The sequence below is a fragment of the Triticum urartu genome, chromosome 3A, assembly GCF_056163025.1.
Source record: "Triticum urartu cultivar PI428250 chromosome 3A, HENAU_Tu73, whole genome shotgun sequence".
Taxonomy (NCBI): Eukaryota; Viridiplantae; Streptophyta; class Magnoliopsida; order Poales; family Poaceae; genus Triticum; species Triticum urartu.
Window position 1 is genome coordinate 610888845 of NC_141875.1, and position 27964 is coordinate 610916808.

At 46.0% G+C, this 27964-nt stretch overlaps 2 protein-coding genes across 2 annotated transcripts; one reads left to right on the forward strand and one right to left on the reverse strand.

Moving 5' to 3' along the window:
• The first annotated feature begins 12622 nt into the window (after positions 1 to 12622).
• PEX7 (peroxin 7) lies at positions 12623 to 13850 on the forward strand. Its single transcript, XM_048709310.2, has one exon. It carries the CDS (start codon positions 12697 to 12699, stop codon positions 13657 to 13659), a length of 963 nt encoding a protein of 320 aa, XP_048565267.1. The 5' UTR covers positions 12623 to 12696; the 3' UTR covers positions 13660 to 13850.
• Positions 13851 to 24717: 10867 nt separating this feature from the next.
• Positions 24718 to 27893, reverse strand: AUG7 (nuclear matrix protein). The gene is made up of 9 exons (XM_048709311.2): positions 27641 to 27893; positions 27426 to 27511; positions 27281 to 27342; positions 27047 to 27138; positions 26687 to 26812; positions 26413 to 26503; positions 26134 to 26241; positions 25884 to 25982; positions 24718 to 25171 (listed from the first exon to the last, which is right to left on the reverse strand). Exons 1-9 carry the CDS (start codon positions 27772 to 27774, stop codon positions 24983 to 24985), a joined length of 987 nt encoding a protein of 328 aa, XP_048565268.1. The 5' UTR covers positions 27775 to 27893; the 3' UTR covers positions 24718 to 24982.
• Between the last annotated feature and the right edge of the window lie 71 nt (positions 27894 to 27964).

Sequence of the window (27964 nt, forward strand, 5' to 3'; positions counted from 1 at the left end):
AGAAAGATCCCTCGTTAATATCAAGAAATTTGCCATTCCCGATGTTGCACCTTTGCACGTTAAGTACGTCTAGTAGTGGGCTCATAAAATTGGGGTGCTGCTAGGTGTCCTTGAACTGAAGGGTTCATGTCGGACACGGACATGCACTGCATTAGGTTAACTTGACAAGGCTATCAAAACGGTTTTGGGCCTTGTGGCAAAGAAGGTTGGGGGCCAGGGTCTGAGATGCCTTCCCGACCGACGGGAGTCGTATAGAGATACAATTAGCAAGGAGTTGCTTACCGAATAGGCATGTTCTCTAGCAGTGATGCTAAAGCTCACTAGTCGCATGTGCTAGTCGGATCCTGAATCACTGAGAGTTTGCAGAGGGATGCCAACTTCAGTGGGAGTATTTATATTTAAGGCTTAAATTACTCTACATAAACACATTGCTTAGTGATTGCATATTTTCTGTTGTAGATCAATGGCACCACCTGCTCAACCCAACTTTGCATTGAAATCAATTCTGGAAAAGAATAAACTGAATGGAACAAACTTTACCACCTGGTATAGAATCTGAGATTTGTTCTCAAGCATGGTAAAAAGGAACAAGTTCTAGAGGATCCACTTCCAGAGGAACCTGCAGATAATGCTAGTGCCCCGGCTAAGAATGCCTACCAGAAACTTGTTGATGAATCAACGGAGATTAGTTGTCTGATGCTGGCTTGTATGGAGCCCAATTTGCAACAGCATTTCAAAAATGTTGAGGCTTACGATATGATCGAAAGTCTCAAGATCATGTTTCAGACACAGGCTAGGACAGAAAGGTTCAACATCTGGCGATCCTTGATGGATTGCAAGCTGAAGGAAGGTGATCCACTGAGTCCACATGTGATCAAGATGATCGGATATGTGCAGGCTTTGGATCGTTTGGGCTTCCCGCTCTTGGATGAGCTAGCTATTGATGCAGTTCTGGGTTCTCTTCCACCCAGCTATGGGACATTCATATCAAACTATCATATGCATGGCATGGATAAGAAACTCACTGAATTGCATGGGATGCTCAAAGTGGCAGAGCAGGATATTAAGAAAGGCACACATCAAGTGTTGATGGTGCAGAAATCGACTAAGTTCAAGAAGAGTTGGTCCAAGAAAAAGGCAAAGGGCACGGAGACAGTAACCTCTGCCACTGCGCCGGAGTCTGGACCAGACTCAAAGACCATTTGCTATCATTGCAATAAGACCGGCCACTGGAAGAGGGACTGTAGCAAGTGGCTTGCAGAGCATGGCAAGAAGGCCGGAAATGCTTCTTCGGGCAAAGGTACACTTGTTGCATATGTTATAGACATTTATGTTGCTAACATACCTAGTAGCTCTTGGGTATTTGATACCGGATCGGTTGTTCATATTTGCAACTCAATGCAGGGGCTGGTAAGAACTAGGCATGTGCCACAAGGGGAGATTGACATCAGGGTCGGCAACAAAGCAAGAGTTGCTGCGTTGGAGGTCGGCACGATGCAGCTCCAGCTTCCTTCTGGATTTATTTTGGAATTGAATATTTTTTATTACATTCCTGCACTTAGTCGGAACATTATTTCTGCCTCATGCTTGATGAGTCAGGGTTATGAATTCAATTTAAAGGACAATGGTTGTTTGATTTATTTGAATGGTATGTTCCACGGCTATGCACCCATTGTTGATGGGCTATTTATATTGAATCTAGAACAGGAATCAGTCTATAACATGAATGTCAAGAGGCATAAGCCTAATGAGTTAAATCCGACGTACTTTTGGCATTGCCGGCTTGGACACATTAGTCTGAAATGCATGGAGAAGCTCCATGATGATGGGCTCCTGACTTCGTCCGACTTCGGGTCGTTCGAGACATGCGAATCATGCTTGCTCGACAAGATGACTAAGTCTCCTTTCGCGAAGAGTTGCGAGAGGGTGTCCGAGCTATTGTAACTAATACACAATGATGTGTGTGGATCAATGAGCACAACTTCCAGAGGTGGCTATCAGTACTTCGTGACTTTTACCGATGACTTGAGTAGATATGGATATATCTATTTGATGAGGCACAAGTCGGAAACTTTTGAAAAGTTCAAAGAGTTTCAAAACGAGGTTGAGAATCAGCTCAGCAAGACTATAAAACTTCTATGATCTGATCGTGGAGGTGAGTACATGAGCCAGGAGTTTGATGATCATCTGAAAAGCCGAGGTATAGTACCTCAACTCACACCTCCGGGTACGCCATAGAGAAACCGCGTGTCGGAACGGAGGAATAGGACCTTGTTGGACATGGTCCGGTCAATGATGAGCAAATCGGATTTACCCTTGTCATTCTGGGGATATGCTCTAGAAACTGCAGCCTTCACACTTGACAGGGTACCATCAAAATCCATAGATAAGACACCACATGAGATGTGGACCGGGAAGACTCCCAGTTTGTCTTTTCTAAAGATTTGGGGTTGTGAAGCATTTGTCAAGCGACTTATGTCAGACAAGCTTACACCCAAGTCGGACAAATGCATATTCGTGGGATATCTGAGGGAAACATTGGGATATAGCTTTTACAACCGAGAAGAGAACAAAGTGTTTGTTGCTCGGAATGGGGTTTTCCTTGAGAAAGAGTTTCTCAGTCGGGAGGCCAGTGGGAGGACGGTCCGACTCGAAGAAATTCGAGTACCACTCGGGGATGGCTCGGCGGGTGTTGAGATCATACCAGAGTCAGTCAGGGAACCCGTAGTGGAAGCGGCACCGGAACCACGGAGGTCGGAAAGATTGCGCGGAGTGTGTGATGTATTGTTGCTAGAAAGTGACGAACCGGCCACGTATGCGGAAGCGATGGTGAGCCCGATTTCCGAGGCATGGCTAGAGGCCATGAGATCCGAGTTAAAGTCCATGGATGAAAATCAAGTCCGGGACTTGGTTGATCCGCCGCCTGGCGTAAAGGCCATTGGCTGCAAATGGGTCTTTAAGAAGAAAACCGATGTGGATGGAAATGTTCAGATCCCCAAAGCTCGGCTTGTCGCTAAAGGTTATGGACAAGTTCAAGGAATTGACTACGACGAGACTTACTCGCCGGTAGCAAATATGAAGTCGGTAAGGATCGTACTAGCTATAGCTACATACTTCGATTACGAGATATGGCAGATGGATGTCAAAACGGCTTTCCTTCATGGAAATTTAACCAAGGGCGTGTATATGATACAGCCCGAGGGTTTTGTCGATCCGACTAGCACTAGTAAAGTATGCAAGCTCAAGAGATCCATTTATGGGTTGAGGCAAGCATCTCAGAGTTGGAACATTCGTTTTGATGAGGTCGTCACTGGTCTCAGTTTCATCAAAAACGATGAGGACACTTGTTTATACAAGCAGTTAAGTGGGAGCTCGATTGTGTTTTTGATCTTGTATGTGGATGACATACTACTGATCAGAAATGATGTTTCGATGCTGAACTCGGTCAAGGAATCATTGAATGGCAAGTTTTCAATGAAGGACCTTGGTGAGGCAGTTTACATTTTAGGCATCAAGATTTATAGAGATAGATCGAGGAGGCTTCTCAGATTGAGCCAAAGCACGTACATAGATAAAGTGTTGAAGCGGTTCAACATGAGTGAGGCCAAGAAAGGGTTCTTGCATGTCTCACATGGTATAAGGCTAAGCGAGACTCAGAGTCCTTCGACATCTGATGAGCAAAGCAGGATGAGTCGGATTCTGTATGCCTCGGCAATTGGATCCATCATGTATGCCATGATATGTACACGGCCTGATGTTGCTTTTGCAATAAGCCTAACAAGTAGATACCAGGTCAACCCAGGTGAGGGCCACTGGGCAGTGGTAAAGACTATTTTGAAGTACCTGAAAAGGACTAAAGAGATGTTCCTAGTTTATGGAGGTGAGGAAAAGCTCGTCATAAGGGGTTATGCCGATGCTAGTTTCCAAACCGACGGAGATGATTGTCGATCACAGTCTAGATTCATGTATGTCATGAATGGATGAGCAGTGAGCTGGATGAGTTCCAAGCAAGATAGAGTGGCCGATTCTGCCACAGAAGCCGAATACATTGCGGCTTGTGAAGCTGCAAAGGAAGGTGTTTGGATCCAAAAATTTCTAGATGATCTTCGTATTTTCCCAGCCTCGGTAAAACCAGTGGACCTTTATTATGATAATTCTGGTGCTATTGCACAAGCCAAGGAGTCGAGGGATCACCACAAGACCAGACACATAGATCGGAAATATCACCTAACATGAAAGATCGTAAAGAATGGTGATGTTGAGTTATGCAAAATACACACGGATGCAAATGTTGCGGATCCGTTGACTAAGCCGCTTACACAAACCAAGCATGAGGGGCACGTCAGAGCTATGAGCATTCGATGTCTATTTGATTGACTCTAGTGCAGGTGGGAGACTGTTGGAGATATGCCCTAGAGGCAATCATGTATGATGATATTTCCTATGTGTTTATGAATAAAGATAGTCCTTGGACATTATCAATGATGTGTATCAGCAAGTACGTGACTTATTTCTGGGACTATGCATTGTATGATGACTGTCCTAAAAGGTCCCTAGTCGAAAGGGTTGTGTGGACGCGCAGCCGACTAGACTAGCATATGACACGGTCGATGGCTTGGTCTCACTAGCCATGGAGCATTGGATTCTAACCGGATAATATGGACTCGGAAGGATCTAGTCGGATTCGACGTAGTCAGATCCGAGTTGAGATAAGGTCAGAGTCGGACAGACCCAACTATGAGACGCAGCTATATGTCATCTGTGAGTCTCTAGTACAACATACGTTCTATGTCCTAAGACCTGAGCTGGCGCATGTACTCGGGATGGTGACAGACTTGCTTTGGGCCAACCAAACGCTACTCCGTGACTGGGTAGTTACAAATACAGGTTTCGGGCTTGTACAGACCCATGCTGCGAGACATGGTCGAGCAAGATGGGATTTGCCCCTCCGATCAGGAGAGATATACTTTGGGCCCCTCGTGTGATCCGACCAGGATAAGCATGGCCATGTGACAAGGATTATGAGATAATCTGGTTTGTGGTCGGCATCACTGGAACGAGAAAGAGGTCGGGCTAGCACAAGGATGACAGACTCGCCTTGAGCCCAATAACATATATCGTGTGGCAAAAGGAATGGAAGTGTGATGTACAGGTTCGCCTAACTAGCTTCATAGTCTGCTTGGTGTTCGCCATGCCTTGCTAGGGGCCGCTACCAACCGTGCAGTTCGGAGGTGATCTGAACTGCGACCAAGCCGTCTTGAACCTAAGGGGTCGCACGCTTAAGGGAAGGAACCTACGAGGTCGGATCCGGGGACACTGGTCGGATGTGATCCGAGATGTATTCGAATTGTGGCCGAGTAGACTTATGGGCTTTAGGGTCCGTGCGAGGCCCAAGTGTTGAGCCCGCGACGGACGCCTATATAAAGTGGGGTGCGGCACACTCATGTGGTTGATCCCTTCGGCGCTGTCACTAGGGTTTGCATGTGTTGCGAATAGACACCTCCACTCGCCGCCGGTTGTGCGATCGGACCTAGTAGTCCGCCGCACGACGTTCCTCCTGCACGCGCGGATACTGTTAGAGGCGGTGCACTTGCGCCGCTCCGGCGAACCTGTACGTGGGAACCAACGACCGACTGTTTGGGGGAGATCGAACAAGGAGGAGACGATCCACGTGAATGCGCTGCCCCAACTCTTCTTCCGCTGCACGGCACTGCACGTCTAGTGGTAACGAACTGTGATCCATCTCTCGTAGCATGTACTTGGTTGTTCTGCGCGCAGGAAAATTTTAATTTGCAGTCGACGCACCCTACCGTAGAACCCAACATGTACAAGGGGATAATTGTTTTTGTGAGAGTCTTCATGAAAAAATCTACATTGTTTCCATGAGCATGAACACAAGTGTTCAAGGTCTACCCTCACTTCTCCAATGCATGACTTCCAATCGCTTCTCTTTTTGTGAAAAGGTTTTTAAGTTCCCCTCTATATTTTTTCGTTTTTAAACTTTATGAAAGCACTCAACGGAAATAAATGACTCTCTAAAACTTCGGTGTTATCTCCTTGGCAGCGCTTTCTTTAAAGCCATTAAGCTAGGCATAAAGTGCTCAAGTAATGAATCCACCCGGATCCCAAGGTATATCAAAGCCAATTTTAATTAACAATGATTTGGAATTTAGTAATGAGCACAAAGCAACATAAACCATGAAATGACGAAGTCTAACTCTCTTCCTATGCATCGGCATGTCATACAAGAACAATTCATGAACATCAAGTAAAGGCCAATACATAGCATAAGCAGTTTCTTGCAATTCTATCGTGTTGGAAACATAAAGAGGCGGAGATGTAGTACCTCTCTCATAATAATTGCAAGTAGGAGCAGCAAGCACATGCATATTATATTCATCAAAATCATCATGTGTAGTAGCAAAATACAACCCATCAACATAATCCTTAACAAGAGCAAACTTCTCCAATGTAGTGTAGTTTGGAGAATTCAAAAAGATAATAGGACTATTATGTGTGGGTGAAATAGCAACAATGTCATTCTTAACATAAGGAACTATAGCAAGTTCATCTCCATAAGCATAATTCATATTAGCATCTTGGCCACAAGTATCAAGTTCATCAAAAAGGGATATTTCAAACGAATCAACGAGATTATAGCAATTATCATAGCATTCATCCTTCGGTAAGCATGAAGGGACATTAAATAATGTATGAGTTGGAGGGTTACTCTCATTAGAAGGTGAGCACGGGTAGCTAATCCGTTCTTCCTCCATTTGTTCTTTGCTCTCTTCCTCATCTTTTTCATCCAATGAGCTCATAGTTTCATCAATTTCTTCTTCCATAGATTCCTGCAAAATATTAATCTTTTCTTGGACATCGGAGTTATTATCAATAAATACATCAGTATCGTAATTGTATTTATAATAATCATATCAATATTTAAGGATAGCAAGATTTTCAGGTCTATAAACTGACTCATCAAAATCTTCAAACTTTTCAAACAAAGATTCAATTTCATAAGCACCCTTAAAAGCAACGAATTCTTCTATTCGTTCCACATCATAATAATCATATATACCTCTAGCATAAGAAGCCAAGATTTCATTATCATTAAATTCGCATGAATAGGAAAGGTGTGGAACTTCAATCTTAGAGCAACAAGTATAATCATATCTCAAGCATAGATTCCAAGCATACCATTGCAACATTTCAATTTGATCCCATAAAAGTTTTCCCTTTTGAGTCAAGCGACAATCCCTAAAGTATTCACATTGATCCAACACTCCCATTATCAAGTTGGATGGGATTTTCTCAGGATTATCAAAGTAGTGCATAATATTTTTCACATAACGAGCATCGAGGGTTTTAGAAGGTTCCCCATCTCCATGAGTAGCAAGTACCACTAATTTTTTTGGTGTTTCGTGTTCCATATCCATAACTAAAGATAGAGAAATACTTAGAGCAGGAAATAAAAACTACTTAGTGATAAAGCAAACAAGCACACATGAGAATATTCACCCCACGCTATTGCTCCCCGGCAACGGCGCCAGAAAAAGGTCTTGATAACCCACAAGTATAGGGGATCGTTTGTAGCCTTTTTCGATAAATAAGAGTGTCGAACCCAACGAGGAGCTAAAGGTAGAACAAATATTCCCTCAAGTTCTATCGACCACCGATACAACTCTACGCACGCTTGATGTTTGCTTTACCGGAAACAAGTATGAAACTAGAAGTACTTTGTAGGTGTGATAGGATAGGTTTGCAAGATAATAAAGAGCGCGTAAATAAAATCTAGGGGCTGTTTAATAAAAACACAACTAAGTTAGTTTTAGTAGAGAGCTTTTGTCAACAAGAAAGTTATTTGTCCCTAGGCAATCGATAACAAGTACCGGTAATCATTCTTGTAATTCTATATGAGGGAGATGCATGAGCTAACATACTTTCTCTACTTGGATCATATGCACTTATGATTGGAACTCTAGCAAGCATCCGCAACTACTAAAGATCATTAAGGTCGTGAAACCCAACCATAGCATTAAGTATCAAGTCCTCTTTATTCCCATACGTCATACCCCACCTACTCGGGTTTAAGTTTCTGTCACTCTCGCAACCCACCGTAAGCGAACCATGAACATATTGCAACACCCTATAGCGGGGGCCCCTCACGTTTGCGCGAGAATGGAGGGCACCATATGACAACACCATAAATAAAATATACAATCATACCAACCAAGATCACGATTAACCCACATGACAAAACAGATCTACTCAAACATCATAAGATAACCATAGATCATTGGGAAATAATATATGGAGTTGAGCACCATGTTTAAGTAGAGATTACAGCGGGAGAAGAGGTGTTACACCTAAGGATGGCAATGGGTCGGTTTTGGTTCGGGTTGAACAATATCAAATCCATATCCATGTCCATGAAGACAATCTTTGCCCGCCCATGAAAATATCCACGGGTGAAAAAACGTGTCAATGTCCAAACCCGATGGATATTCATACCCACTGGATATCCATTGGGTCTTCTTGAGACATATAAATAAGACTATGGTAAACATTAATTTATGGAAAATCAATGTCCACTAACAACCTAAGATAATTTAGTTTTTTCTAACAGATGAGAATGACAAGTCATTTAACAAGGAGATAAAAATAAGGGAAGGGGCATTGGAGTATGATACAGAGGGGATTGAATATCAACTAATAAGAGTTACGATGGGGATTGTGTAATTTCTTTTGCATGTTTTAGATAACAAAGTGTAAAATTGCAGTGGGAGATGTGACTGTGGGGTAGGGATAGCAGATTTTTGCCCATTAAGTCATACTATCGGGTCGGCTTTGGGTATACCCATGGACACAAGATTATATCCATGCCCTACCCACGAGCAACCGGGTCGAGTTTGGGCGCCGCCCATGGACACAAAAGCCTATCCAAACCCTATCCATTCGGTTCGGGTATCCATGGATATCCATGTCCATGGGTAAAATTGCCATCCTTAGTTACACCGCTGCATAGAGGGGGAGAGAGTTGGTGTTGACGGTAGCAAGATTGTTGATGTAGATCACCGTCCCGATCATTGCCCCGGTGGCACTCCGGCGCCACCGAAAGCGAGGGGGAGAGAGCCCCCTCCTTATTCTTCTTCCTTGGCCTCCTCCCTAGGTGGGAGAAGGGTTCCCCCTCTGGTCCTTGGTCTCCATGGTGGCGGAGGGGCGGGAGCCCCTCCGAGATTGGATCCCCCTCTCTGTTCTCTTCCGTTTTGCGTTTCCCAGATCTGGCCGAAAACCGTTTCTTATATTCCCGGAGGTCCGTAACTCTGATTGCGCTGAGATTTTGACACGATATTTTTCTGGATATAAACTTCCTTGCGCCCGAAGTATAGGTCCAACCGACGTACGAGGTGGGCACAACCCACCACCGCGCGCCAGGGGCCTCTAGCGTGCCCCGGTGTCTTGCGGTGTGTGTGGGCCTCCGTTTGCGGTCATTCCAACTCCCAAAAATCACAAATATTCCAAAACAATTCTCCGTGAAATTTTATTGCATTTGGACTCGGTTTGATATGGATACTCTACGATACAAAAAACATGCAGAAAACAGGAACTGGCACTGGGCACTGGATCAATAAGTTAGTCCAATAAATCATATAAAAATGTGCCAAAATATGTGAAAGTTGTATAATATTAGCATGAAACAATCAAAAATTATAGATATGACGGAGACGTATCAGACACCATCACGGAGGGGTTCACCACTTCCATTGGTGCCTCTCCGATGATGCGTGAGTAGTTATTTGTAGACCTTCGAATCCGTAGTTAGTAGCTATATGGCTTCCTATCTCTAGTTTGATTCTCAATACAATGGTCTCTTGGAGATCCATATGATGTAACTTTTTTTGCAGTGTGTTTGTTAGGATCGGATGAACTTTGAGTTTATAATCAGATCTATCTTTTTATATCCATGAGAGTTATTTGAGTTTCTTTGATCTCTTATATGCATGATTGCTTATAGCCTCATATTTCTTCTCCGATATTTAGTTTTTGTTTGGCCAACTTGATCTATTTATCTTACAATGGGAAGAGGTGCTTTGTAGTGGGTTCGATCTCACCGTGCTTGATCCTAGTGACAAAAGGGGAACCGACACGTATGTATCATTGCTACTAAGGATAAAACGATGGGGTCTATCTCTACATAGATAGATCTTGTCTATATCGTTTCATCGTTCTTATTGCATTACTTCGTTTCCCCATAAACTTAATACACTAGATGCATGCTGGATAGCGGTCGATGTGTGGAGTAATAGTAGTAGATGCAGGTAGGAGTCGGTCTACTAATCTTGGATGTGATGCCTATGTAATGATCATTGCCTGGATATGGTCATGATTATTTGAAGTTATATCAATTGCCCAACAGTAATTTGTTTACCCACCGTTTGCTATTTTTCTCGAGAGAAGCCACTAGTGAAACCTACGGCCTCTGGGTCTCTTTCTCATATTACTTGCCTTTGCGATCTACTTTTCCTTTGCTTTTATTTTCAGATCTATTAAACCAAAAATAAAAAATACCTTGTTGCATTTTATTCTTATTTATTTTATTTGGCGTTCGATCTATCAATCTACCACAATTTATTTCACGTCCGTTTGCCTATCTTGGGGCGCCGCTACCCGAAAGGGATTGACAACCCCTTTTACACGTCGGGTTGCGAGTATTTGGTTGTTTACGCTGTGTTGCTTCGTTCTCCTACTGGTTCGATAACCTTGGTCTCATCACTAAGGAAAATACCTACCGCCGCTGTGCTGCATCATCCCTTCCTCTTTGGGGAAATACCGACGTAGCTTCAAGCCGCATCAATTACCAGGGCATAAAATTGGTTTCTCTAACCTTCTTACTAGGTCGGGTCAAAGTTACCGCTGTATTTGTGCATGAGTTATCATGTATACAATGCGTATAGTACCAAGCTATTTACATGAAAGTTATTGGGGGTATGTTTTTAAACAACCCCCTCGGGTCAAAGTTATGGTGGTGTTTGTGCGTGAGTTATCAGCTCTATTGTGTGTTATGTTACCATGCTATTTATACATAATTCATCGTAGGTATGTTTTGAACTTTTTTTGCTCCAGTCAGAAGTTACCATGGTGGTTGTGTGTAAGTCAGGTTAATGATTCGCATATTACCATGTTATCGACATAGAAGTTACCGGGGCATGTTTTCAACAACCTTTTCCCCGGGTTAACAGGTTATCACGGTGTTTATACCTGAGTTATCAGGTCTACGGTGCATATATTACCATGTTATTTCCACAGAAGTTATCAGGGGTATGGTTTCAACAACTGTTTTTCTCTCTGGGTCAAAGTTACCGTAGTATTTGTCCATAAGTGACCACATCCGTGGTATGTATATTACCATATTATTTAGACATAAGTCGATAGAACATATTTGATAGATGAGATTCATTGAGACATACGATCTCGAGGCAGACCAATTTGTACTCTGTACCCCGTCCACAGTCAATACAATACAAGCAAGACGTAGGGTTTCACCTCTTCGAAATGGTCCAAACCTAGGGAAATACCGGGACCTTATTTTGTCCTCTTACCATCTAGCAAAGATCACCAGCTCGGGACCCGTCACCCGAGATCTACCAGATTAAGCTTCGTCAGGCGGCACACCATCGAGACCCCTCGGCATCCGCTCCTTTCCTTCCTCTTCCCGCCATCGCTCTGTCATTCGTTCCCCTCCTCTGCCCGCCCCGCCCCCCATCTACCGTCTAGACCCTCATCTTCGACGGTGCCGACCTTCCCAGCCGCAGAACCTCATTTCCTGTCGCCCCTTTTCCGCTGCCTGCCTAGACCTCCCAGTCGTCCCCTTCCGTCGGATTTAGCCTACCTATCTTCTTCCCCCTTCGGTTCCTTTCCTTGCTCATGTCCCCCCCCTCCTCCAAGTCCTCACTTTCCCTTTCTCCCGTTCCTCCCCTCCTCTCCTTCCCTTACTAATCATGGGTCTGATTATTTGCAGGCTTATCTCCACGAGGAGGTGTTGAACGTTGTTGAATGAACATATGTATTGTATTATTAGATTGTGTGAATTTGATGTAGTGTGGGAACATTGAAGAATTTGATGCACCGTGAGGAGTTCAGGACGTTGATGCACTTTGAGGAGGAGGAGGAGGAGGTGAACAGATGCATGCTTGTGTGACATGGTGGTAAACGTTGTATTATTATTAGATTGAATCATCCGTGTATAGATTGATTGACACATGGCTATTTTTGTGAATTGAGATTGCTGCTTTGAGACATGTAAAACAAAGTATTATCTTCATACCGATGTTACTATTCAGTTCCATAATTTGTAAACAACATTTGATATTGAAACCTTACTGTGATTTCATAAGCCAATGCCAATTAAATGAACAACCAGACAATTGAATTTGTATCCATGGCCATTAGGAAGATCTTCTTGTCGAATTGTTATTCCGCCCAATTCAATATGAAGCCCTTCAACACAGACATCCAAACACAACATTAATGGAATTGCGGTTCCAACTAAAAAAATGGATTTTCTTTATAATAAAAAATATATCCGGGAAACCCCGTGAAGAAAACGCAAAGGCAGAGTCTCCGCAAGTCCTCCCACCCCCCACTCCCCATCTATCCCCGCCCCGCCCGTCCCGGATCCACACCGCCGCCGCGATGCCGTCGTTCAAGGCCCCGGCGCCGGGCTTCTCCGTCCGCTTCAGCCCGTTCCACGAGCATCGCCTCCTCGCTGCCACCTCGCAGCACTTCGGTCTCGTCGGCAACGGGCACCTCCTGGTTCTCGACCTCTCCGCCGCCGGGCCCGGCGGGCCCGGCCTCACCCCGCTCTTCTCCTTCCCCACCTCCGACGCGCTCTTCGACTGCGCGTGGTCCGAGTCCCACGACTCCCTCTGCGCCGCCGCGTCGGGGGACGGCTCCGTGCGGCTCTTCGACGTCACGCTGCCGCCGGCGCAGAACCCCGTCCGCCTCCTCCGGGAGCACGCGCGGGAGGTCCACGGGATCGACTGGAACCCCGTCCGCCGCGACGCCTTCCTCTCCGCCTCCTGGGACGACACCCTCAAGCTCTGGTCCCCCGACCGCCCCGCCTCCGTCCGCACCTTCCGCGGCCACGAGTACTGCGTCTACGCCGCCGCGTGGTCGGCCCGGCACCCGGACGTCTTCGCGTCGGCGTCCGGCGACCACACGGCCCGCGTCTGGGACGTGCGGGAGCCGGGGCCCACCCTCGTCATCCCGGCCCACGACCACGAGGTGCTCTCCCTGGATTGGGACAAGTACGACCCGTCCATCCTGGCCACCGGCTCCGTCGACAAGTCGATCCGCATCTGGGACGTCCGCTCGCCGCAGGCGCCCCTCGCCCAGCTCGCGGGGCACGGGTACGCCGTCAAGCGCGTCAAGTTCTCGCCGCATCGGCAGGGCATGCTCATGTCCTGCTCCTACGACATGACGGTCTGCATGTGGGATTACCGGAAAGAGGACGCCCTGCTGCAAAGGTACGGCCACCACACCGAGTTCGTAGCTGGGATCGACATGAGCGTGCTCACCGATGGGCTGCTCGCCAGCACCGGCTGGGACGAGATGATCTACGTTTGGCCATTTGGGAGTGATCCCAGAGCAATGTAACACAACATATTTTGATAATCTGTATCATGTCTGTTGAGTCGATCTTACATTGGCTGTGATACATATGGAATGGAATGGAAGTAAACACCTGGTGAGTTGAAGTTGGAATAATGCTACGGTACCATTGTTTGCTTCACAAACTGGTTAAGTTTTTTATGTGTTGAGTTGGACTGTCCCTCCCATGCATTGCAGCCTGCTATTGCTAGCTTGTTTAGATTTTTCATGTTGCTATTGCCAGTATGTTGCCAAAGTAAGCACAAGGTTTTCTTTCGGCTTCTGATCAACGACAGACTGAATACCAGAGAGCTTCTTCTGACAAAACAATTTCACATTGAAGATTGCAACTGCCCTATGTGTGGACTGTACACTCTAGAAACCTGAGACCATCTTTTCTTCAAATGTCATTTTGCATCGATTTGCTGGAGATATTTATGTCCTGGATTCCCGGTTGCATCAATTTTGCATCAATGTCATTTCGTTGGAGAATGATCGAGCATTTCAGAGATCTGATAGGGGTGCCTTTCTTCCTAGAATTATTCATTTTGACTTGCTGGGCTTTCTGTACTGCAAGAAATGATTTCATCTTCTAGAACATTCAGGGAAACCTCTACAAACGCAGAAGGAAATTTAAAGAGGAAATCAAGCTGCTGGTTCACAGAGCTAATAAGAAAGCATACTTTCAGTTTCCAACTGGGTCTCTGCTTTCCATTAACTCGGTGGATTCACTCCTAAATTAGGTTATGTTTGGTACATACATAGAGTAGGCTCTCATTTCTATTACTGTAATTTATATGGGGCATGCTACGCGTCGGTGTTGTTGCGGAAGGAAATTTTGCAACATGGGTGTTGTTAGTTTGCAACATGGGTGTTGTTGCTGAAGGAAATTTTGCAACATAGATGGTGTTGCAGAAAAAAGTTGGAGTTTTTTTTTGTCTTCACTTTGCAATATATGGGTGTTGTTGTGGAAGAAAATTTTGTAACACAGATGATGTTGCAGAAAAAATTGCATACTTCTTTTTTTTCCATCTTCATTTTCTTACAACATGGGTACTGCTGCGGAAAGAAATTTTGTAACACATGATGTTGGAAAGAAGTCCACATAACCCCCTAGTGTTTCACAAACCGGCTAATTTACCCCCTGAAGTGCAAAACCGGGTATTTAACCCCCTGCCTTTCTCAAAACCATGTGAATCATCCCCTAAACCTGATTAGAGTGGTTTGGGCATGTGGTTTTGTCCTTTCGGACCTGCACCCAACTGCACCTGGCCTTGTCCATCCTCAGCTGCACGCCTGCACCACGCCGGCGTCGTGTGCAGCGCCTGGATGCCGACATCACCATGTAGCTTGCTGGTCCATTCTTTCAACTCTGCCAGCTTCTTGATGGTGAACCGCATCATCTCCGGGTTGCCGTGCAGCCTACACGACGCCACCAGAGTGTCACACATCGAAAGCCATCACTTCAATCAGGCGCGGAGTGCATCATCGAAGCTGCAGCTCTGACCCATCGCCGATCTGAGAATACTGCTAGGACTCCCAGGAGCGTTGACTCATCCGGCTTGCCGCTGTCCAAGCACATCTAACTGAATTCCTTCCCATGATGTGTGTACCCATGTATATCAGCGAGTTCAAGGACGTCAAACGCGAGCATCACCTTTGTCCTCCCTCACCACCAGGCTGCCAAAATCACCTATGTGTTCACAAATACGAGTCATGCATGTTACCATGGCGTCCTCGGTTCCTCGTTGGGCTCGAGGCCAGTCAGGCCCTCGCTCGTGATCAAGACTCGTCTCCCAGCTCGGCAGGCTGGTGCTCGTCACCGGCACGAACATGCCGGAGCTGCCGCAGAGTGAGGTCGAGGAGATTTCGGCAGAGTGACTCTCCTCCATCCCGGACAGCGCCGTCATGTTTTCCACCTTCAGGAGCAAGATGTGTGTCCCGGCCGCCTGCACAACTCCATAAGGGCAGAGACTTCAAGGTGAAGGTCGAGAAGTGCATGACTCCGGGGTTCGAGGAGAGGATGAACGGGAGGGATGTGGTGCACCTATACCACATCCTACGAAAAATCAAAGCGTGCGGTGCTTAGTGAACCACGCCGGACGAGCTCCATCATGCTAGGGCTCCTTGTCGGCTGATGTAAACTGTTTGATGTTGTACAGCGAGTATGGAGTACCTCAACGTCGAGCTGTTCGCGGGGGACCTCGATGTCGGGGTGAAACTGGCACGCCGGCACCAAGGATGGTTTAGGTGAGAGGATGTGAACGATGCCGTATACACGTGATTGCAGGCAGATGGGATAGGGAAGAAAGAACTCTGCCGACCTGGCCCCTCGCAACGTTGCTACGTCAGCAAACCACCTCACAAAACCACTATAATCAGGTTTAGGGGGTAATTCACATTGTTTTGAGAAAGACAGGGGGTTAAGTACCCGGTTTTAAACTTCAGGGGGTAAATTAGCCGGTTTGTGAAACCCTGGGGGGTGATGTGGACTTCTTTCCATGATGTTGCAGATTCTTTTTACAAGAATAGGCACCCAAAGACACTCGTCGCACAGAGGTGGCAGACGGTCGCGTGCGATCTGCCGGTTGAAATGAACCATTTCCCAATTCATATGCCAAAGAAGTCAATATAAATACATGCAGTGGGAGTAATCCCACTGTTTTTTTGTCATTTCTTTATGACCATGTTAGGAAAAAGGCGTAGATCCAGATACGAGAAAAGCAACAACTATGTCGCCCACACATATATCCTTGTTTTTTTTTGAGGAAAAAGAGTAACACTCCATTACTCTTGAGCTGATTCCATGTCAGCTCTCATCTCTTCCACTAAATCATCCGGGACACCTGCAACTTTGTACACGTCTCCCTTTTTTCTCGCCCGGGCCTCCAAGCAGTGAGCCAATTTGTTCTGATTCCTGTTGACATAGTCCATCTGAGCATTTCTGAATTTTGATAGTTCAATCTTGGCATCGTGTATGACTGAAAAACAGGCAGAACGGTTGCTGGCTTCAGATTGGATTTCTTTTGCTAAGAAGGAGCAGTCTGTTTCCGCAATGACGGGCCCTCTGAACAGAGCCGCTAAAGATTGGAGCCCCGACAAGAGAGCTCGGGCCTCCGCTTCCTCAACCGACGAGCAACACTCGATACTTTTAGACTGCGAGAAGACCACCAGGCCCCTGTGGTCGCGAGCTACTGCACCAATACATGCCTGCCCATTGTTAGCCAAGAAAGAGGCATCAGTATTCAGTTTCACCAGGCCATTACTTGGGGGGCACCAAGCACCAGAGGACGCCAAGTTGCACCCCGATCTCACCTCCATAGCTCCTCCCGCTGACTCCTTTCCAACAGAAGCATTCCTGAGCTGCCCCAGACCTTGCTTGTCTTTCATATCTGAAATAGATACATAGATGTTGTCATTTATCTCCTCTACGTATTGCTGCAGGAATAAAGCCGATCTACTAACCAACTCTTTCCTTGTACTATGAAAATAGTCGTCCCGAAGAAACCAGCAACGCCACAGCAGCAACAATACTTTTGTTCTTGTTTCCATATTGCATAGCCCTAATAAATTTTGTAACCAGTCCTCCCCAGTAAACTGAAAGAGCGTTTCGCTGGGGATGTTTCAGACCTTTCTCATCTCCGTTCTTAGGGCTCTGCTCTTGGTACAAGAGACTACAGCATGGTGTTCGTTTTCCTCTCCCATTCCACAAATATTGCAGGTACTGTCCATATCCAAAGTACGCTTCCATTCGTTCAGCTTGGTCGGCAGCGTATTGGTGGCCGTCCTCCACCCGAAGTTTTTGATCTTTTCTAGTACCTTGGCCTTCCAGATGATGTCCCAAATGCTACGGTTGTGTGATGCGTTCGTAGAACTCGATGTCGCACCCTCAGACTGATCTTGAAGAGAGGCCGCCAGCTTATACGCACTCCGGACAGTGAAAACTCCAGATTTCTCATAATTCCACGCCAAAGTATCCTCCGCAGCCGAATTCGGGATCCTGATGCTACATATCGCATCCGCATCAAAACCATAAAATAGCTGGTGAATCAGTTCTGAATTCCATCCACTTCCATTTGCAAGCATCAATTGATTCACCCAACGCAATCTGGATCGACGAATGACGTTAGCAGGTTTCAGACCACTCTCACGAGGGATCCACCGGTCCCGCTGGATATTAACCTTTCTCCCATTTCCGATCCTCCAGACAATGCCCTCCTTCAGGAGCTCGAGACCATGCTCAATGCCTCGCCAAACCGGAGAAGCATCAGAAGCAAAAACCGTGTCCAGCAGCTCCCCCTTAGGATAGTATTTTGATTTCAGCACTCTCGCGCACAGACTATCGGGCCACTGAATAAGTCTCCAAGCTTGTCTCGCTAACAAAGCTTGGTTGAAGAGTTTCATATCTCTAAAACCGATACCCCCTCCTCTTTTAGGCTTGATCATTCTCTCCCAAGACATCCAGTGGACTTTCCTCTGCCCATTTTCTTCTCCCCACCAGAAGTTCCAGATAAGTTTCTCATATTTATCGCAGAAACCTTGTGTCATCTTAAACACCCCCATGCAGTACGTTGGGAGGGCTTGAAGAACATACTTGATGAGGACCTCTTTTGCTGCATGGGACATGAATCTTTCAGACCAATCCGAGCATCTCTTGATGAACCTCTCCATGATTGGTTGAAAAGATGACTCTTTCATACGCCCCTCTGCCGTAGGTAGCCCCAAATACTTACTCTCGAACGTAGAAGCCGTTATCTCAAGTACACTTTTGATTTCCTCCTGGACATCACTTGGGCACACTTCACTGAACATGATTGAGCACTTGCTGTAGCTTAGGAGTTGACCCGAACCCCTTTGAAACTCATCCAACACTTGCTTCACACCCTCGGCCTCCTCTTTGGAAGCTTTGAAAAAGAGTAGGCTGTCGTCGGCAAACAGGAGGTTTGACACACCCGGGCTGCCTCTAGCGATCTTAAGAGGAGTTAACCTTCCCCGCCGAATCTCTTTGTCCAGCAGGCAGGACAGGCCATCGGCGACGAAGAGGAAAATGTAGGGACTCAGCGGGTCGCCCTGGCGAAGTCCTCTCGAGGGAAGGAAAAAGTCCAGCAGCTCCCCATTATTTTTGACTGCATATCGCACTGACGTAACACAGCACTTAACCCACTAAACCCATTTGTGATCAAAACCCAACTTCAATAGAGCCTCTTCCAGGAAGCCCCAATCCACACGATCGTAAGCTTTCGCCAAATCCAATTTAAAGGCGCAATGAGTATTCCTAGGCAATTTGCTGTTCTGGATCTTGTGAAAACACTCAAAAGCGATTGTAGCATTATCCATAATTAGACGCCCTGGGATGAAGGCACTTTGGGTTTCCAAAATGAGCTCATCCAGGAAGGGTCTTAGGCGATTCAGCATACACTTAGAGATTACCTTGTATATCACATTGCATAGACTGATAGGGCGAAAGTCCTTCAATTGCTCCGGCCTGTTTCCTTTGGGTATGAGTGCTATGACTGTATCGTTGGTGCCCTTCGGCATAACTCCCTCTTGAAAAAACTTCAGGACCGCGTTCACCGCATCTCTCTTAACTGTGCCCCAATTCCTTTGGTAGAATCTGGCGGGAAAACCATCGGGTCCGGGAGCCTTTAGAGGGCCGATCTGAAAAAGTGCGTCACTAACTTCCTTCTCTAAGAACTCTTTAACCAGTGCGGAATTCATGTCACTTGACACTCTGTTTGTCAAGCAGTCTACAATGACTTTAGGGTCCACTCCACTTTCTTTAGTGTACAGATTTTTGAAAAAGTTTGTTGTCATCTCCTGAAGCTTGGCCCGATCCTCTACCCAATTCCCATCTCCATCCTTTAATTTACTGATGTTGTTTTTCTTCCTCTTCCACGTAGCTTTGCGCTGAAAGTACTTCGTATTTTTGTCTCCCTCCCGCAACCAAAGAGCTCTCGACCTTTGCCTCCACATCATTTCTTCGCGATGCAACAGTTCGTCCAAGTTCTTAGCCGCCGCTTTAATTTCTTTATCTCTGGATGCTGAAGCAGGTCTAGACCAAAGATACTCCAGCTGCTTCCTCATGGCCGCGGTTTGCTTAATTATGGACCCAAAATTTCGTTTTGCCCAATCATTCAGAGTCTTTTGCAAGACTGACAGTTTTTGTGATATCTCAGACAAATTTTCAGCCGGTTTATCCTCATTCCACTTGCTCACTATAGCTTCAGTCAACGAATCCATTCTTTCCCACATGTACTCGTATCGGAAGATTTTGTTAATAGGACGCCATTCCTCTCTCTGACCAAATCTGAGCAATAAAGGAAGGTGGTCTGATCTGGACGTACATAAGTGCTCGATTGAAGCATTTGGAAAAATTGCATTCCACTCTTGATCAGCCACCCCTCTGTCTATCCTTGCCTTCACATTGTCCGCTCCGCTCTGTTTATTGTCATATGTCCATTTCGGGCCTTTGAAGCCAAGATCCAACAAATTACAGTCAGCAAGCACCTCCCTGAAATTTGCCATGTTCCTCTCGTTTCGCTGAGATTGGGAAAAGTGCTCATGTTGCCAAGCTGTCTCGTTAAAATCTCTTATCATGAACCAAGGTTCATTAGACCTCGGTTTGATTCTACGTAGGAGATCCCACATGTGGTGCCTCTCACTGGCTTTAGGTTCTCCATACACAAATGTACCCCGCCATAGCCGGCCATGGGGATTTAGACGAACCAACACATCAATATACCGCGGGCCAACAGCGAGTTTCTTTATTTCAACTTGCTCATCATAGAAGAGAGCCATACCTGCACCTTTTCCTATTCCGTCATGGGAGATGCAGTGCTTGAGATCTAGACTCCTACGCAGTTTATTGACATAATCCTCGCTCTTTCTAGACACTCGGTACATGTTCGGGGAAGAATCTGAATCCGCGAGGGTGGTGTTGCGAACTTTGGAAGCTTCTGGACAACACCAAACCGTCTAGAGATCCTCACAATCCCAAAAGTAACAAGCAATACAAAGAACATGGTGAAACCACAAATCTAGTGTCCCTTTTTTACTTTTCTTTTCTTCCCAACAAATCAAAGTTCGGTGGAGGGGTTGGAATCTCATAGTAGTCTATAGTCATGGTTTTCATGTATCTTATCGACCCCGTCTTTAGGGGCTTGAGCACAAAATGTTAGTTGTTTATTATATGTACGTGGTATGAATCCTACTCTTGTTCCTCGCACAAGCTGTCTAAATGGTATGGTAAGGTGTTCCTATTCGACTAAATGAGATGCAAATACTCAATTATATACCGTGCAAACTGGAACACATTGTCTTCTTCTATCCTTATAAAATTGTGTGTGTGTGTGCGCGCGCGTGCGAATGCGCGTGTTTCCAATCACGTTGGTCTCATTTCATTGCGGCTAAAACATATACATACAACCACGAATACTATTAGCCCCCATAATCATATACTCCCTCCATTCCAAGCTTTTTCGGACGGAGAGAGTATCATTATTACCAAAATCCGCCTAAATATACCAAAAAAAGGATTATGAATAAAATGGCACATCCCATATTTTGCCCCAACACAACTTCCTCCTCTAAGCTTCCATTCTCCTCCTGAATAGATGTCAAACACATTGGAAGTGTGCCGATAACAAAAGTTCCACCAAAAATAGGGCCGACCTTCGACCCTATTTGCATATACAAGCGAGCCGATGACTCTCAACCTCTCCTCTCTCTAGGCGATAAGGCCCCGGCCCAGACCTGGTTCCCCCGCCCTCCATTTGTTGCTGCAACGGGCGGGGTGGTGGTGGGAACCCTGTCTTTGCGTGTTTGACATGTAGTCAGGGTTAGAGTATGGTGTCGGCGGCGGTGTTGCCTAGTCAAGGACATTGATTAGTTGGTGGGTTAGTGTCATTGTCGACAATATGCTCCATCATTTGTGCGGTGCTGGCTTGGTTTCTATCTTGTTGCCGATGATCTCGTCTTGTGTGTAGACTGATCCCATGCGAGGGTGATAGTAAATCAGTCATCGATTCATGTCGAAACAGGGCAGGGCATGCCCCGCGCCAACCCCCGCGCCTTGTGCCGATCCCGCCATACATGACAAGTGGTTACAACAACAACAATGAGGGGTATGCATAGGCGACATAGTTGTTACTCTTTTTTTCCGAGAGTACGCTAATGACGTGCCATATCTTTATAGAAGGGATCAAAGATAATTACAAGAGACCAACGGTTAATGCGAACATCATCGTCGGAACACCCACACCCTACAAATGTTCTTATATCAACTTCTCACAAATCTATCTAGGCCTCCTACACCTATACCCGCTCTCTTCCAGTCTCGAATCCCGTCGATGATCCCTCTAGCAGTTTCTCCTGGTGTTTTTTGCTGCTCCTGCCTATTGAAGACTCATGCATTCCGTTGCTTCCAGAGCAACCAAGCAGCTGCGATGACAAAAGTGTCAAATCCCCTCCTGTCCTTGCCTTGGAAGCCTCTCCTCGTACCGAGCCACCACTCGACAAAGGTATCATTTCTGCTCGGAGTCGAAACAGTAAGCTGCAATGTGTCAAAACATGTGTGCCACACCTCGCGCACGTAGACACATTGCACCAGAATGTGCTCGACATTATCCTCTTCCTGCATGCAAGTATAGCAAGTGGAAGGCACCTCCTGCAAGCCATGCCGTGCTCTCCTGTCTGATGTCCACAATCTGTGTTGCACCGCTAGCCATGCAAAGATTTTGCACTTAAGCGGGGCCCAGCTTCTCCAAATCCCAATGGCCATCGAGGATCGAATCCCACCCATGCACAACTGGGTGTAGGTGGACTTTGCCGAGTACACACCTGATTTGTCATGTGGCCATGCAAAGGTGTCCTCGACCTGCACATCTCTCGGCACTGTAGCGATCGCATGCCTAAGGTGCATGGCCTGAATCAGCGCTCCATAAGAGAGGTGGGGTTGCAGCTCCTGAGCCCATCTCTCTCCACTCAAAGTCTGAGCCACTGTCCTAGTATTTCTCGTCTTTGTGTCCACTCCTCGGGCCAGCAATGGCGCTATGTCCTGAACCGCAAAACCGTGAATCCATCTATCCCTCCAGAGTAGCACTTTGTATCCTCTGCCAATGGTTATCATCACTAGGCTACCAAACACTTGCCGCGCCTCATCATCAATCAGCATATGAAGACCTTGCCATGGCCTGTGCAACTCGGTACGCCTAAGCCACTCCCATCTCACTCTAAGGGCTAGGGCTTGCAGACTCAAGTTCTTCACTCCAAGTCCACTGTAGCTAAGCCGTCTGCAGATTGAGTTCCAAGCCACTAAGCATTGGCCTCCATTTACTTGGTTCTTTCTAGCCCAAAAGAAGGCTCTCATCCAACCGTTGATGTCCTTGAGGACCCAAGCCGGTGCCTTCATGATAAGCAAGTGATGAAATGGTCTAGCCGCGATGACAAATTTCACCAACACGAGCCGACCCGAGCGCTGCATAAGACCTCTCTGCCATGCATGGATAAAGTGTCTAACTTGGTCTAGGAGCGGTTGCCACTGCACCTTGGTAAGCTTCTTGATAGCTAACTGGAACCCTAAATATCTACAGGGGAATTCCCCGATGGCGCATTGCAAGAGGCTCTCCACTCTGGCCCGGTCTTCCTGATCTTCCGTTATTAGGATTGCCGACGATTTTCTGTAATTGACCCTAAGGCCAGAAGCTTCACCAAATATCTCCAATGCATTCCAGACAAACTCGAGGTCCGGCATGGATGGCCTCACAAAGAGGACGACATCATCTGCATATATGGACAGTCTCTGCATCGCCTAGATGCCCATGTAACTGCTTAGTACTCCCTCCTGCAAGGCCCTAGTAATAATGGCCGAGAGTGCCTCCATAGCAACAACGAGAGAGCAAACGGGAGACCGGATCCCCTTGCCTAAGTCCCTTGGCATGCCAAATTCTCCTCCAGGGGACTCCATTAACTAGCACACGCGTATTAGCAGTCTGAAGCAGGGCGGCGATCCAATTTAGATACAGCGTACCGAATCCTTTGGCTCGGAGAACCTCGAACAGGAATGGCCACGAGAGGGAGTCGAACGCACGTGTGATATCCAGTTTAAGAAAGACCACATGATTCTTCCTCGCATGGATTTTCATGGCTGCTTGTCTCACCAGGAGGTAATTATCATGCAAGCTTCTCCCTTTTATGAATGCAGACTGGTTCACTCCCACCAGTTCAGGCATTTGCTTTCAAACTCTGTTGGCGAGCAGTTTGGAAAAACTATGCGGTAAACTGATCGGCCGGAAATCTCCCACATCCAACGCCATCCGTCTTTTTGGGTATGAGCACTATGAGGGCTCGATTAAGTCTTGCGAATCCTCTGCTCTCTCCCAGTGCAAGCTTGGCAAGCGCCGCCATTATGTCATTCTTGATGATTGGCCAAGCTCTTTGATAAAACATAGCACCGAATCCATCCGGTCTAGGTGCGCCATACCAGTTCGGGCATTTGCTTTCGAACTCTGTTGGCGAGCAGTTTGGAAAAACTATGCGGTAAACTGATCGGCCGGAAATCTCCCACATCCAACGCCATCCGTCTTTTTGGGTATGAGCACTATGAGGGCTTGATTAAGTCTTGCGAATCCTCTGCTCTCTCCCAGTGCAAGCTTGGCAAGCGCCGCCATTATGTCATTCTTGATGATTGGCCAAGCTCTTTGATAAAACATAGCACCGAATCCATCCGGTCCAGGTGCGCCATCTGGGTGCATGTTTTTAATTACTTGCCAAACTTCCTCCTCCGTGAAGATCATCTCTAGCTCCGACAGATGACGAATTTGTTCTCTTTGGTGGTGCAACGACCGGCAAACAAACAATGACGAATTAAATTCAAAAGGATTTTCTCATATTTAGATGCATTTCTAAGTTTTCATAGGATATTTTCTGAATGTTTCCTTAATTAATATAACCCAAATACTCCCTCAATAAACTTTTATAAGACAAAGCCAATCTTGATCGACATGGTATTGGATAATATGCCAGGCAGTCGAAGAATGCACCAATGAGGTGCAGAGACATAATCCATAAGCCATCACAATCAGTTTCGCTATGAATGTAGAAACACAGTTAACTAGTGCTATGCTATCAAGTTTATAAGAATTGTTCACTGAACGTCACAAGTTACAACTGCAAAAGAATCAACAACCACACACAAATACACGACCACACCGACAATGGGAACACAAGCTTTACTCCGCGCCTCAACTGAAACCAAAAGGCAAACAGCTGAATCACTACAAGCTTACACACGTGTACCAGAGTTGAATCTTGGTATAAGATGGCCATAAAATCATAGTGTTTCACCCTGCTCCCGTGCCACGGAAGTTGAAAGGATGGCAAGGCTGTTGTTTAAGAACGTGAGCGCGGATTCACAGTCTGAAATGATTTTTGTGACGGATGAAGGCTCGCTTGAATTTGAAAGTGAGCCAGCTGCCATTGCTGTATATGAATCTCGCAGGCTCCTCAAATTTCCAAGGAACTGCACATCATAAATAAGCACTCAAGTCAAAGCATGTTTTGTAAGAGTATGGTTGACGCTGTCAGCACTTAGCCAGAGCACGCTAACTACTTGAAAGGACATGAATTACTACAAGAGCTGTAAAAGTTTCAAGTAAGAGGTGGTATTATTTTAAACGGATGACACAGTGTAATTCTACATAAAGCTATACCATGTTATCTTATACTACTATTTTGGAGATACATTTCATAGAACAGAATACAAGGACTACTCACTACACAGAAACTTCCAGGCTTATAGATATCTGAAGCTACCCAGATTTGCTTTAGAATTTGTAGCAGGGTGTTTAATTCCAGTTGACTAGAGTTCACAAGATAATATTGCCAGCCATCGGCATTTCAAAAATAACACCAATAAGGTTTATACGAGGCTATTTTTGAGTTTTTGACAGGGAAAAACAAACATCTGTCCTGTGCATTAAGTTCATATTGCAGGACAATAAATAACCTATGATAATAAATAGTCACTGAAACTTGAAAGAAATGTCATAAAACTATGACAGTATTTTGACATACTGAGTACCTACTGACAAATGAACTTCTACTATTTTCATCCCATCAAAAGTTCAAATAACCAGATCATGACATATAGGTCAGACCGTCAGAGATAGACAAGAAATTCAAATGAGCAACAAAGTGACCAATAAACGAATAAAAATATATTCAGATAGTACCTTTAAAAGTGTGTTATAAGCCTCTAACAAGCGGTTAGCAGCTGGACCAAACCCATGCAACTGTGGCACCTCCATCATGTGGGTCCAAGGATGAATTTCCTACAACGACAAATAACTTCTATCATCCAACAACTCAAAACACATGAAAAATGATAATCAGAAGTACAAATGATATTCATGTCAAGGTTATTTGTCTGGAATATAAGGAGATACAGGGAGAAAATTACATAACGTTGCATAAGATGTTCACCTTAGTGTATATCATATTGAAGGATTTTACTGTTTCAAGAAACGATTGCAAATGTTCCCTCAACTTCAACTCTGTCTCGGCATAGTCTTCGTTCGGATTATAGTCATACTGGGCAGCAGAGACCACTGTTAGCGCAAATAGCATACTGCAGGGTACTGTCAACAAACTAACAAACATGATATGCATGGGAATTTCAGATAGAAGTGTATAGATTGATTTTAAATATATGATCACAACTATACGAATACAGAAGTAGGATCCAGTGATGTGTTTATATACCTTTGAGGCTAGCTCCTGCACCATCTGTTGCAGATTTGACATCTTTTTGGTATACTCAGAGAGCTTCAACTCTAGTTCTGCTATATCAGGCCTGCAAAATGATAATTTAACTCAGTGAAATAGTGGTGGTTCACTGGTTCGTTAAATTGCTAGTCAACTGGGGGTCACAAGACAGCAAGATGGATTAATACCATTTAAGGAGTTATAAGGGTGCTAGAAATCCGAGCCCTCTAAATAACACAAATGATAAGAGCATCAAATTGGGCGTACTTACAGGGGGTAAATTGATTGTATTTGGACATCTGCAGGAAAAAGCTTGCACTCCTCTGAAAATATTTGTGCCTGTTTCTCTGCAATGGAATCTACAAGTTGTACGTCCTTTGCCAACTGCTCATCAACACTGCCAGGGAGCAATTTGTCAGAAAGTTTATGTTTTAGATGCCCTAATACTGAGGTTAAAGCATCATCTAATATTTTCTGTACAACACAGTACATTTTGCATCAAACATTCCTTTCCGCTTACAGTGCTAGAAAATGTTTAACTGAAAATAGCTACCGACATCAGAATCTGACTAATGCCTTTGCATAATCAGCATAGCAAAAGTATACCACAGACAGTAAAGTGCAAACCAACCTCCACTCTGGATTGTCGGCATAGCAGCTAGCTTCCACCAAGTCAACAATTAGACGGAGGAGCTCCACCCGCTCGTCGTAGCTGCCTCTGCCCTGCAATCCCACAAAAGATGACAAACGCTGAATCTGAGTTTGCGATTTTCACCACACACCAGAGATCTGCCATCTGTGTGTAACAAAATCTAATACTCAACAAATGTAAGCTTCGTAGAACAAAGAGCTGCATTCCTCTCACCTGAATCGCCTCAGTGTCGACTGAAGGCGTGATACCAAGGAAATTCGCGATCTCCGCCAAGTCTGCATAACCCCAACCATCAGCACAAGGCACGAGCAAGCACTCCCAATTCAGCGCGGCGAAACAGGTGGAGCAGAAACCTTACGTTGGATCCTGCTGTTCTCCTCGTCGCGGTCGAGGCTGTCCCCCTGCCAGTTCTGCTGCGTGAATGGCGATCTGTCGCCCAGCAGCCTCCGGACCACAGCAGCAGCAGCAGGTCAGCAAACGAAACCCTCAATTCGGAAACCCTACGAGCCCCAGAACCCGCGCCGAGGCACACGGCGGAGGGCGGGCGGGGCGGAAATGCGGGGGCGGGCGTACCGGAAGAAGAGCCACTCGAGGAGGCGGTAGCGCTCGACGCCGGCGAAGAGGAGGGACTGCGCAGGCGCGCTGGCGCGCGGGTAGGCCAGCACCGCCAGCTTCCGCTGGATCTCCTCCATCTGCTTGGACGCCATGGGGAAATCAACCCCCCCGCTCGCGGTGGCCGGCCGGCTTGGTGGTGGTTGGGCTGTGGGGATCGAGCCGACGGGGGACGGCCCAGCGAGCGAGATGGATGACGTTACGCCCGGGGCATTTCTTTTCCTCTTTTTCTACTAGATCGAATTATTTTCGTTTCAAATTTCGAAGGATCGGTTCTCTCTCTCC

What these genes read in the sequence shown, in the direction of transcription:
- PEX7 (XM_048709310.2), top strand. Translation starts at nt 12,697, where the DNA reads ATGCCGTCGTTCAAGGCCCCGGCGCCGGGCTTCTCCGTCCGCTTCAGC.
- AUG7 (XM_048709311.2), bottom strand. Translation starts at nt 27,774, where the DNA reads ATGGCGTCCAAGCAGATGGAGGAGATCCAGCGGAAGCTGGCGGTGCTG. An exon ending in TCGACACTGAGGCGATTCAG is followed by an intron (nt 27,139 to 27,280) that starts GTGAGAGGAATG and finishes GTGGGATTGCAG; the next exon opens with GGCAGAGGCAGCTACGACGA. An exon ending in TGCAGGAGCTAGCCTCAAAG is followed by an intron (nt 26,242 to 26,412) that starts GTATATAAACAC and finishes TCTGCTGCCCAG; the next exon opens with TATGACTATAATCCGAACGA.